We start from the raw sequence: 12,787 nt of genomic DNA on the forward strand, positions 1-12,787 counted from the left end.
CCAAGCAACCCTTTGGAATTGGCTCAATTGTAGAGCACAATATTCTCTTCACGACTCTACAAGATTCTGTCATTGTGTATATGCATCAGACAACAGCAAAGGTATTGACAAAGCTATCTTCTCTCTATCTTTAGAAGACCTTTGCCCATTGTATCACCATAGAGAAAAAAATCCAGATGCTTTCTATTCATGATTCCCTTTCTATGCATGATCACATCAACAAGATGGGAGGACATACAGGATGAGTTTGCATCCCTTAGCAAGACAATCTCATTAGAGGACGTGTCAATAATTCTCATTACTCAATTGCCATCTCCCAAGTATGATGTTTTCTACATTAGCTTGCTTATCTCAAGTTTGGGAGACTCTTCTATGGGAAGAGCTAGCTCTGCTTGTTTTGCAGCCCAAAGAACAATGTAAGGAGATTGGTACAAGAGGATGTTGTTAGCAACCATTTGTCTTGCACAATCATCTCCTACCTGCTATGATTCACAATCTGAGTCAAATGGGGGCATTAGGAGCTCTGGCATGCAGTCTGTCATGTGTTTTGATGGAGGAAGCAACCCTACTTACAGCATGCATTTCTTTTTCAGTCAGATTTAGAGGTGTCCACACTGGTTTTCAGTTGGCCGATAGAGTGGGAAGCTGGCATTTATTATGGGCAGCCTCTTGTTTATCTTCACCAGCATTGTTTTATTGTTTTTATGCTGGTTGGCTAGCATATTTTGGTTCTCCTGGAGCAGGTCGGCTAAATTTGGCTATTTATGTCTATTCATAGCCCTCTCCCACACTTTTCACATATTCATTCTTTGCAGGTTTCAGCACACTCCAACATATGGGGACTCTTCTCCGTCTTCTGATACTGCCTTCTGTCAATAGCCTGATCTAGTGCCCTTAATGATACCTTGGGTTGCATGCAGGGACTGATCAGTTCTCTTTTGTATTCAGCTTCCATTCAGTTCAGTGCAGATTTTCTCCTTAAATTCTCTTCTTTCATTGCAGTCTTTCTCCTCCATTTTGTCTTCATGTTTGTGTCATGACTGCAACATCACGTGAAAGAGGAGAATCAGCTGAACACAATCCAGGGCAGGAGATGGAGAAGCTATATATAACCAACAGGCGCGACATATGACCAACTTGCAGATGGAAAAGGTCTGGCAGCTGAAAAAGCAATAAAACTGCCCCACTATTTTGCCAAAGTGGCCGCCCTGCATGTCTGCCCCAAAGTGTCCTACCTGCCGACAAAAGCTGGTCATAAACTGTCCATCCAGTAATGAAACGGTCCACCCTGTCAAGGAAAGTGTTGCCCAGCACATGAACTGCAGTAAGGAAAGAAGATGACTGTTGCCAAGTCCCCACGCTACTGGACATGTTGCCTGCTGTAGCAGAAAAGTAGACATGCCAGAGCTCCAAGAGACCTTGTCTGACTCAGGTAAAGGCTCACAAGCAGGAGATGAACATGGGGAAAGACAAATATAAGTTTTGTATAAAACAATAAACAAAATACTAAGCATCGAATGAAAGTATTTTGAAAATAGAAGTATAGACTATATACATGCACAAATCAAAAAGTATATGTATATATACGAACTACAACAGGATGAGATGCTAGATTGAGAAACTGACTATCTCAAGCTTGTGAAAGATGATGGATCCAAACTTGTAGATGTCAATCTATATAGGCAATTAGTTGGTTGCTTAATCTACCTAATCTAACTGTAACACAATGGGATCTTGCTTTTGCTGTAGGTGTTGTCAGTCAGTTTATGCATGAACCTCAGTAAAAGCATATGTACTAACACACACACACACACACACACCCCCAACCCCCCCCCAAGTGATGCTGCTGATCCCTTACAATTTCACTGAGTAAAGTGGCATCAAACCTCCATCATTCCAAGGTTTTCCTGCTGCAGTCGGTCAGTGGCTAGCATGATGCAATGGGTGAAACCATCATTTTCCTGAATGCTGTATAATCACACTTCCAAGAGCAATATTTGAAGTGCATGTGCCACCACAAATGTGCACATGTGCACACACAGACGTGCATGCGCACCTACACATGCCTGCACATACACACAAGCACGCACACATGCATGCACACTCCTGCATGCACACACGCGCACACACACAGAGGAACAAACCTGAAGGCCAAAGTAGAAATACTACAGTTCAGACAGTGGAACGCCAAATCTTAGCTAAGGCACTCATTCTGGTAGTAGTGGATAAATCTGCCATTGTACTTGCCTTAACCCAAAAATTTACTTACCTCTTTGTTAATATGATATAAAAACCTTTTTGATTGCTCTCACTTGGTCCTCTGATCCTTCTCTTCACTTGTTCCATCTAGCAGTATTTTTCCTTTCTCAAGGACTCCAGAAGGGTGAAGCACCTTTGCATACTACACCCCCATAAAGCCTAACTGTGATTCCTTCAGACTAACAACCTCTACATGTGGAGGCCATGTATATCCATAGGCAACTGCATATGCATTGAAAGTTTCAAGAAACATGGTCAGCTGACTCTGGCCTCGAAAAAACATGGTCTAGTAAAGTGCAAAAGCACACTGCTTTTCTAATATAACAATCCTGCTATTGTGACTAAAACAGAACCTGATCCTACAGTACACTATGCAAGACAACGCATCGCATAGTATCATGCACACAATGCACACAAATACAATGGAATGCTGCACATCATAAGGCAAACTGAAGCAAGATCATATAAAAGTCAGGCTGCACTTACATACTTAGCAAAACCAGCGTGACCACTGAGAAATAAATGATTGTAATAAGAAGGCTGGAAGGATGAGCAGGGAACTTTTAAGTGAAATTTTCTAAATAATGAATGTCCTTTGTAGTGCACACAAAGCTCAGGATCCTGAAATCCCAATGAAAATCTGGCACAAAACCTTAGCGCACCTACACTTCCAAATCCTGGTACCTCAATGGCATTCTTTGAACTTAGCTAAACCCAACTTCCTAAATTTCTAGGAACACTCCATAAACCCAAGTGATATCCTGTTTTTTAGTTCATTGCAAACGAGTCAGCACGTGATAGAACAGAAGGAAGTGAGTGCAATCTACAGCCACTTACCACCTTGCTTTATTGTATGGACTACATGTGATATGATCAAGTTCCATTTAGCAGCATCCACAAGAACTTCACCCTAGAGGACCATTTGCTAACCTAAGCTGAAATACTAGGAGCAACAAATACCCATCTGGATTTTGCAACTTTCACCATGGTTATCTTTAGCCTTGAATCAGCCAACACTGACAATCTCTATGAGTAGACCGTCTGATCACCTTACCATGTGTGTTTGCCTATGACCCTGAAATAATACCAGTTTTAGTTAGTAATAAGTAACTAGTTTTTCTGTTATTCATGCAGATGCATCTAGATTTGGAACATGACCTATGTCCTTCAAGCGTAAAATAGCAATCTCCAACATTTCAGAGATGTCCTCACTTGGCTTGACACCCACAACAAAACTGTGCAGTTTCTGGTTCACTTCCATTGATGCACTGCCAGGCATCTTTTGTGTACATGCATAGTTTCTGATCTCCTCTACTTTGCTTGCATCACTCCACCTGCCAACACTAGTATAAATATCTGCAATCAAAAGATATGCAGATGCATCTTCATGATTCACCTCCACAAGCTGCTGAAAACATCTATGTCCAAGTTCCAATTTCCCATAGATCTTACAGGCAGCCAACAGAGGCATATAAGTTAAATTTGATGGGGCACACTGCAGCCCTGCAATGAACCTTTCAGCTTCATAAATGCATCCCGACCTTGCCAAAAGATCAACCATACAAGCATAATGATCCAATGTTGGTTCGATATCTTGCTTTCTCAACATCTCAAAATACTCTTGCCCCTCATGAACCAAGCTGGCATGGCTACATGCTGCAAGAACACATGTGAATGTCCTAGAGTCTGGTTTTATACCCTCATCTAGCATGTCTTTAAAGCATTTCACAGCCATGTGACCTTCATGATTCTCACCATATGCCTTAATCATTGCACTCCATGATACAACATCTCGAACCATCATCTTGTCAAACACTTCCCGTCCTTCTGCAACTGAGCCACATTTGCCATACATGTCAATCAGTGTGTTGCCAACTGAAAGATCTGTTTCTAATCCTAACTTTCTTATCTCCACATGTATTGCACGCCCTATTTCCAATGTTCCTACAGTGGCACAAGCTTTCAAGCACAAAACAAACGTGACAGCATCTGCATACACCTCTTCAAACTGCATCTGCTCTAAACAACCCAGAACTTCCTCAGCAAGGCCAAGTTCAGCATACCCGGCAATTAGTGCAGTCCATGAAACTGCATTCCGAACTGGCAACCTATCAAAAACTCGGTAAGCCTCTGCAATAGAGCCACATTTGCAATACATATCAACCAGTATGCTTCCCACCTTAAGCTTGATTTCCAAACCCCTTTTTGTTGCCTCCAAGTGTATTTTGTGGCCAGCTTTTAGAGATCCCCCAGCACCACAAGCTTTCAAGCAGCAAACAAATGTGACAGAATCAGGAGATATGCCCTCCAAATGCATCCTTCGAAAGCATTCCTCTGCTTTACTGCCAAACCCATGCTCAGCATAACCTGCAACAAGTGAAGCCCAAGAGACTGCATCCTGAACTGGCAGCACGCCAAATGCCCATTGTGCTTCTGCAAGCAAGCCACATTTACCATACATATCCACAAGCGTGTTCCCTATCCGTGCACTGCCATTGAAAACCCCACAATCTAATCCCCTCAGAGTAATTTCAGTATGTAATACATGACCTTGGTCTGCATTTTTCAGCCTTGTACAGGCATCCAGCAGAGCCAGGTATGTGACCCTGTTTGGTGGTACATGGTCTTTCTCTTGCATGTAGTTGTGAAGGTAGAAGGCATGGTGTGGCTTTCCAGCATGGATATAACCTGAAATAAGAGAAGTCCATGAGTATTCATTGTGATAGGGTAGCCTATCAAAAACATATTGGGCATCCGGCAAGCTCCCGCATTCCACCAGCATAGGGACAAGATAATTTCCAATGACTGGATTGGACTCCAGATTTTGTTGGCGCATATAGGCATGTAATTGCTTGGCATAATTGAGGTTCTTCCTCTGCCTACAGTCTTGCAGGATGCTTATCAACTCCTGCATTCCACAATCATCATGGTAATATAATTGTCAACACAGCAGGAGACTCTGAGTGCAGTTGGGATGTATAAGCATGCAAACACTCAGCGTAATCTTCTTGCACCATGTTGATTGAGCTGCTCTTCCCCATTAAAGCCAGTCTGGCCTGCATTGATGGCTTTCCTTGCAACAGAAGAAGCAAAACGTCTTGCATGATGTCGATCAAGACATAATGCAACCTAGCCTGCTTGCTTTGAGTGCTTTCTTTGCAGTAGAAGAAGCAGCACTGGGCCTATGCATCCTCTGTCCTTTTGCAATTTACCATGAAAGGAGTTCCTCTGCTTCATCAAGCCATGGTGTAATGATATCTTCTTTATAGATACCACCATTCAGGAACAACAGCTGGGCCTATGGATGCTCTATCCTTTTGAAATATCCATGAAAGGAGTTCTTCTGCTTCGTCAATCCATGGTGCAATGACATCTTCTTTACATCAATCCATGGTGTAATGTCTGGAAACTCGAATAATCCATTCACTAGTATCCAGTGTCATATCTCCCTTTACAGATACCACCATTCAGAACGACAGTTGAGCAAGGTGTGGGGTCAGGCTCTCATCAGTAAGGTGTCACAGACTTAGCCGCATGTAACAGATGATAAAAAGCAAGCGATTCCTTGGTGAGCCGATTCGTGCAGACTCTTGCATTTCCGAAAGGAACTTGTAGTGTCAGGCTAGCCCTCCATGGCCTTTGGCTTGTCAAAGTCTCTTCTACAATTTCGGCATCGTCTCTGATCTAACTCAAGTTTTTCTCAACAAGCCCCATGGACTCCACGCGGCTAAAAAGTCCCCCCGGCGAACCTTTACCCTTACCCTTCTCATTGTGCAGCTCAATCCATTATGCATGCCCAAACGTTTAATTAACTAGTGGAAACATCCAGTCAAGTCTTGACTAGTATAATCTTCAATGAAAGAGAATGTTGAGTCTTACCCCATGTTAGCTTAGGTACAATGTGTGTTCATGGTTTTTCTTACACATGGTCTGCATGACATGTTAATATTAACTGAAAGTTTTTGAATTTGTAAATGGAAGGGAAAAAAAAGAGTAGCTTAGAGCAAGTACAATTTGTTCCTATCACGACTAAGTTTCTTCTCTTCAAAAAGTACTACTTTTTACATCTTGTCAAGTGTCCATGCAAATTCTTATATTATGTAGTTGTTGGGTTTTGTTTAAATTGTTCTTGATCTAGGCTTCTCGTCTTGAAATATCCTAATATGTTATTGCATCTATCTTGATCTCAAAATTATCCTCGAAGGGCTTGTAGGTCTAAATGTCTTTCCTCGTCTGTTAGACGCGCCTTCTTTTATTTTGTTCTACTCTTCTTTCAATTTTTGTAGTGTGCCCTATATTTACTTTGTTATTTCTCCTTGAATGTTATGATATGGATGAGGTGTTTATTCTTGAGTCCTTGTGTTATCACTATGCAATTGGCTCTTACATGTTCCTCAAGGCGGCTAGCATCAATTGATGAAGTTGTAGTTGAGAAGGCGGTAGTATCTATATTAGCTAAAGTAGGTATTGTGGCACTACTAGCATGGGGGTTTCTCATAGGTTGCCTCTATTTGAACTTTTGCGACAAACATTGTTGTTGTTAAGAGTAATTGTTTACTTTTGTTAAATGCGTTATAGTTTGGGGGTTTCTCATGGACTGCCTCTACCTGAACTTTTGCTATAAACATTGTTGTTGTTAAGAGTAATTATTTACTTGTGTTAAGGTATAACGAAGAAGCACATTTAATTACTTACATGTTTTTCTTATGATGCTACTAAATGGGTATTAAGTGCAAATGTAAAAGACAAAGTCAAAACAAAGTCAAAGTCAAAGTACCAAAATTTATTTTTAGAGCAAGGATTTTTTTTTCAAGCTTCATTATGTTGTTTTAGACTTTTGTGATTTTTTTCTTAAGAGAAATTATTATTTTTATAAGGTTTTGTGAGAGTTGGGCTCACTCTCGTATAAATTATATTATTTCATCGTAATGTTTTGTGCAAGCTAAAGAACATGCTTTGCAAAGTGGTTCCCTAGCACAAAATATAGAGAAATCTATCATGGAGTTTTCTTCTTTATGAATGCTTGATATTGGGATAGTATGCTCTTACATGCATGATGGCAAAGCAAATGTGGATATATTTTATAGACCAAAACCATTTGAATTGATTACAAAAGGAATGTGTGAAGCCACAATACTAACTTATGATCTAGGTGCAATTGTAAGCTATGGAATCCTTCATAGGTTTGATAGGGTAACTTTGCCATTTGATCCTAGTGGATCTATGATCTGAGAGGAAGTACTTGGGTTAGCTACATGATTATGTTAATGACATTTATCTAGGTTTTTTATCTTGGTAATAATACGTTGATGTGCATCATTTATTGGGAGACAAGTAGATGGCATTTTGACCCAAGAGCGCTACATAATGTAGCACATGCTAGAGGATGTGCATATCTAGAGGAGGAGGCCGTCGTATGGATTTGTGGTCAATGCATGAAAACTCAAATTGATTTTTCATATGATGATGAATGTCATCTTAAGAGCACTTACAACAATCAACATATCATCAATATATAGCACCAAAATGATATGGCTACCATCATGGGCCTTCTTCATGTAAAGACGAATCCATATCACTACTACGAGAGTAACCTTGTGAGTGCATAAAGACATCAATTAGGAATTGCACAATGGACTTGCTTGAGCCACAGTACTGAATACACGCACCGTACACAAGAGGAAAGCTCACTCAAGAACAAAATGAGAGAGATGGAGGCCAAAACATTTTCTTGTTGGTTTGTTTGTTCCTACTTCCTCACACAATGCAATGTACCCTAAGTATAGATAAGATACAACGTAAACGAAAGTAGCCTACTAAGTTAAATAATGTATCACATCCTTAGGTTGTCACATATAAATAACCTCATGCAAGTCCCCATGAAGATCATGCACAACAGGTGCATCCTGGGCCACTACATCATCAACAACTATAGCATCTTTTCTAACTGTGGCTGGCTATACTATAACATGAGTCTCTTCCTAAAAGATTACCCTATGTAAGTCAATCACCTACTCTAATCTCATGCATATTTTTCTCATTAAATATAACATCATGGCTACTGATAATCCTTCAAGTCTATGGATCTCAAAGGCTATCCCATCTCATCTGCATCACCATATCTAAGAAAGATGCATTTGACAGACTTCAAATCTAACTTATTGCGATTGTCTTGAGAATATGGCAAAAAGTCTCGCATCTAGAGACTCACAAGTGTGCATACAAGGGAGGTTTACTAGACCATACCTCCTTTGCAAATCTATTGCCAAGAGCAGTGTATGGGAATCTATTAATGAGATAAACAGCAGTAGTAACTGCCTTAGCCCAAAAGTATTGTGGTTAACCTACCTATTAAGCATATTGCGAACTCTTTCCTAAATAGTCTTATTCATGCACTTTACAATATCATTCTAGGGTGGCGTATATAGAGTGGTCAACTAATGCTTAATACCCCTCTCATCACAAAGCTACTCAAATGCTTTAGAGATATATTCACCTCCATTATCAAATTGTAAGCATTTCAACTTATGCCTAGACTAGGTCTCAACCAAAGCAAGAAAGTGTTGAAACATAGGTAGCACCTTTGATTTCTACTGAATGGAATGGACCCAAACCTTATATGAATAATCATCGATAAATGTAATAAAATACTTAGCACCACCTAATGACTCACTAGGTATGGGATCACAAACATCTGAACGAATAAGAGCCAAAGGCTCACCCACGCACATACAGCCAGAATTTTTGTGAGAGTTGCATATCTACCTACCATATAAATAATGATCATAAAAGTCAAAACATGAATAGTCACCAAAAGGTAGCAAATACTACAAACAAGTGAGGACTTTCATTCCTTTGAGTGACATATGCCCAAGACAATGATGCAGGAGAGATATTTGAGGTAGATTGATCATGGCCAAGACATGAGCAACAAATCTAGATATAAGAAAAGGATATAGGCTACCAACCTTGGCACCTCTAGCAAAAACAAGGCCACACCATGAGTGATCTTCCATGCAAAATCACCAAAAGATACATGGTACTTGTCATCATTCAACTATCCAACTAAGATAATACTTTTAGTCAAAGTCGAGACATGGCGTACATCATAAAGCACAAAAGGAGCACCAATACCAAACTACAATCTAACATCACCTAGGCCAATGATATCTAATGCAGTATCATCTCCTAGTCTAACAGATGTCGTAATTTTATGGTAGCTACTATGAAACCAATGCCGACATAGGGTAACATGGAATGAAGCCCTTGAATCAAGAAGCCAACACTGAGAGTAAGAAGATGAAGCATCAGTCAATTGAGTAACATCAAGTGATGAGGCAACAAGGATATAATCATCCAAACTATACTCTAAGATATTTATCTCTTCTATCTTAACACTGGACTTAGAAACAATGCTGCGATCATAAGAAGATTTGGTATTATCCTATGTTTTCTCTTTTCCTTTTTCATTACACGTATCATTGTGCATTTTATGGCATTGTGGCCTAATGTGAGCTTGCCACCCATAATAATAACATGTCAAAGAGAAATTATGGACTGTGGGACTTACTATGAGACAACCCATGAGACTTGGATTGAGACTTTTGTGAGTTTCTACCATGCTTATTATTCCCATTTCTACCATCTTTGCTTCTCAATGCAGGTGCATGAGAAGTGTGCAATGTATCAATATTCTTCATGTTCATTTCTTTTATAAGTAAAGGGCTCTCTACATCATTGCATTTAAAACTATATTAAGAAGGATTGACACCTATAACAGTATGGAATGTACCCCATGACTCTGGTAGTGTGACAAGCAAGAACGAAGACTTTATGGTATTATGAAACTGAATGCCATGTGAGATAAACTAGTTGAAAATAGAGTGGAAGTCATATATAGGGGTATCCTCCTTGATGCGAAGGGAGGTGCAAGACTTTACTTATCATTAAGATCACATATCTTTTTTCATAAATCATAGCACCACTATTAGTAAGTATACCTAGTTAGACAAAGACAATACGAGACAATACAATAGTAGACTTTGCATAGTTCATCAAGCTCATCCAAATCATCTCTATGATCCCAATTTTTTGGTTTTATACCCTTGGCTTTCAATGGCCTAACTTGCGTCTTTTGTACCAATACCTACCATATTTGAGTATTCTAATACTAGTAGTTGCTACCATCCAACTTCTTTATGTTGAAAATAGCGATGTTATTGGAGGCATTTAAAGCACATGCCATTATGTCTATATACCAAATAGAGTACGGGATGTTTTAATAACTAAAATCAGCCCCAAGACTTAGCCAAAAAAGAGTACAACACTGAGCTAATACACCATTGTCCACAAGTAGGAAGTAGTAGGGTGCTCAAACAAAGTGTGCCCCCTCAAAGAAACTACTCAAAAAATAGTTTTTAGCATGGTTTTTCATAAATTCAATAAATGACCATACATCTATAGGCAAATGACCAAAAGAGTAAGCTCCCACTACTAAGAATATTCAGGTAGCAACCAAGATATGTAATGCAATTGATAATATAAGACAAAACATAAACCACCAAGTACCGAAGACTATCAAGACATCCAAGGTGTCATATACATAGATGCATACAACAATGTGTATCAAGCATGTATCCACCAACTAACAACCCATTGAAAATGATAGGTATAAGGTATCCAATCTCAAAAGCAAATTAGCCCATAGTCATGAATCTCTACAATGAACAATGTATGAGTAAACTAAGAGAACATAAAGAGTCCCCCACTAACTCAAAGAACCAAGCTCTATAATGTAAATATAAATGGCTCCCATTGGATGTGAATCCGGAATGCCCAAGAGCACAACAAGGCTCAATACATCAAGTATATAGCATCTGGATGCCTAAAGACATGAATCATTTGGGAGCAAATACTAGCAATAGCCCTTCGACTTGCAAGTGAAGAATCAAAGTATCACTAAGCCACTACCAAAATGCATTCAACCAAGCTTAAATGTGAAGCTCTAAGCTCATCATATGCATATTTGGGCATATATATCAATGCTAAGCATCAATGCATACATGTAGAGTATGAATGCTTATTGTCCAAACTTTGTTATATCAATAAACCCTTCAATAACTCAAATCAGTGCAAGAGGGTTTCCCAAGCATCAAATCAACATTTGAGAGTTTCAAACTTGCCCTGTGAGCATTACATAGGTATAGGCATTCAAATATATTCTATCTACAATGTATTACAACATACCTATCTTGAAACAGAGTCAATGGATGAAGGTATTTCATGTCAATGTGTACCCAAATGCAAGTTCTTGATGCTCAAGAGATGATATCCAAGCAACCAACCACTATTGGAGCAAGCCAGGAGCTAAAGATGACTAAGGGAAGCTGAATGCGGTAGATAGGAGAGCCATGATAGTTGGCACAAATCACGCTAGCTATCTTGGGGCTTCTACTATTGTTGCTGACTGATAGTGGCACAATGGATCTCTTGTCCAATGCCCAAACACTTCCCTAAAAGGCCTCAAACAAGTCTAGAACAAGTTAGAGTAAGTGGAAGCTCAATGGGACTCATGCATACCTTGGTGTGTGGCTACCATGAAAGCTTCAAGTGAGCTATCTTCTTGCGTTGAAGCAAAAATACTAATGAAGTTCCTTGAAAGCCAACTCTAATACACGTTGAAAAGTGGGGTAGGAGTGGAAACATGAGTCAAAACAACAAGGAATCAAGAATTATGAAGGTTCAAGCAAAGAAGAGAGAGACTAGTGTGTGGGAACTCTAATAGTTACAATGTGTGACTTGCCTTCCCTTATTCTATTGCGATAGTAAGAATAATGAATAAAGTGACAGTGATGGGTGGCTACTGCCCCTAAATTGTATAGGTGTGTAGGTACTAAGTACAAGTAAATGTAGGTGGCTAGGCACAAGAAACCTTTAACCCCAAACACCATTCCTAGAGGTGGTGAGAGAGCTAGTGTTTGTGTGTTTTTAGGAGTGCACATGTATTTTGCAAGGAGACCATTGAGATTAAGAAGTTGTAAGAGCATCAATGTTTGATGATGGCTAGGTTGAAATGTAGTTGCATGATTGTGATAATCAATAGCAACCTGTGTGATGAGGGTGTGGAGCTCCATCGACTAAGAATAAGACTATCGTGATGATGTGAGAGCCAATTACATTAAAAGCAAAGAGCTTCACTAGCTGCAAAGTTGTTTCATTGGCTACGGAACATCCTTATTGAAGGGGGAATAATACCCAATTTGAAATGGGATCTAAAGAAACAAATAGCTAGTGTGTTCCAAGTTGATCTACCAATGTATTTGGAGGGTGGATGCAAGTGTGGTTATAATTTGTGGGGCCTATCAACTACTGCAATTGAAGGAAATGTGATTCATGAAATTAGCCATAAAGAGTTTGGTCCACAATGAGAGCATTGATTATGGATGGGGGGAGACATGTTCATGGAGCCAAGTTGGGGGTGGCCACTTCAAACTAGCAAGATGGTAGTTGAACCTATGAGAATATGGTA

At 39.6% G+C, this 12,787-nt stretch overlaps 1 protein-coding gene across 1 annotated transcript; it reads right to left on the bottom strand.

Moving 5' to 3' along the window:
• Positions 1–3,385: 3,385 nt before the first annotated feature.
• LOC148036315 (pentatricopeptide repeat-containing protein At2g13600-like) lies at positions 3,386–5,095 on the bottom strand. The gene has a single exon (XM_087678916.1). It carries the CDS (start codon positions 5,093–5,095, stop codon positions 3,386–3,388), a length of 1,710 nt encoding a protein of 569 aa, XP_087535042.1.
• Positions 5,096–12,787: the final 7,692 nt, after the last annotated feature.

Source organism: Lygodium microphyllum, chromosome 5 (assembly GCF_053477565.2).
Source record: "Lygodium microphyllum isolate KBCC chromosome 5, Lygodium_microphyllum_v1.1.10, whole genome shotgun sequence".
Lineage (NCBI taxonomy): Eukaryota > Viridiplantae > Streptophyta > Polypodiopsida > Schizaeales > Lygodiaceae > Lygodium > Lygodium microphyllum.

Bases quoted from the DNA above. Each gene is read 5' to 3' on its own strand.
- LOC148036315 (XM_087678916.1), bottom strand. From the start codon at position 5,095: ATGCGCCAACAAAATCTGGAGTCCAATCCAGTCATTGGAAATTATCTT.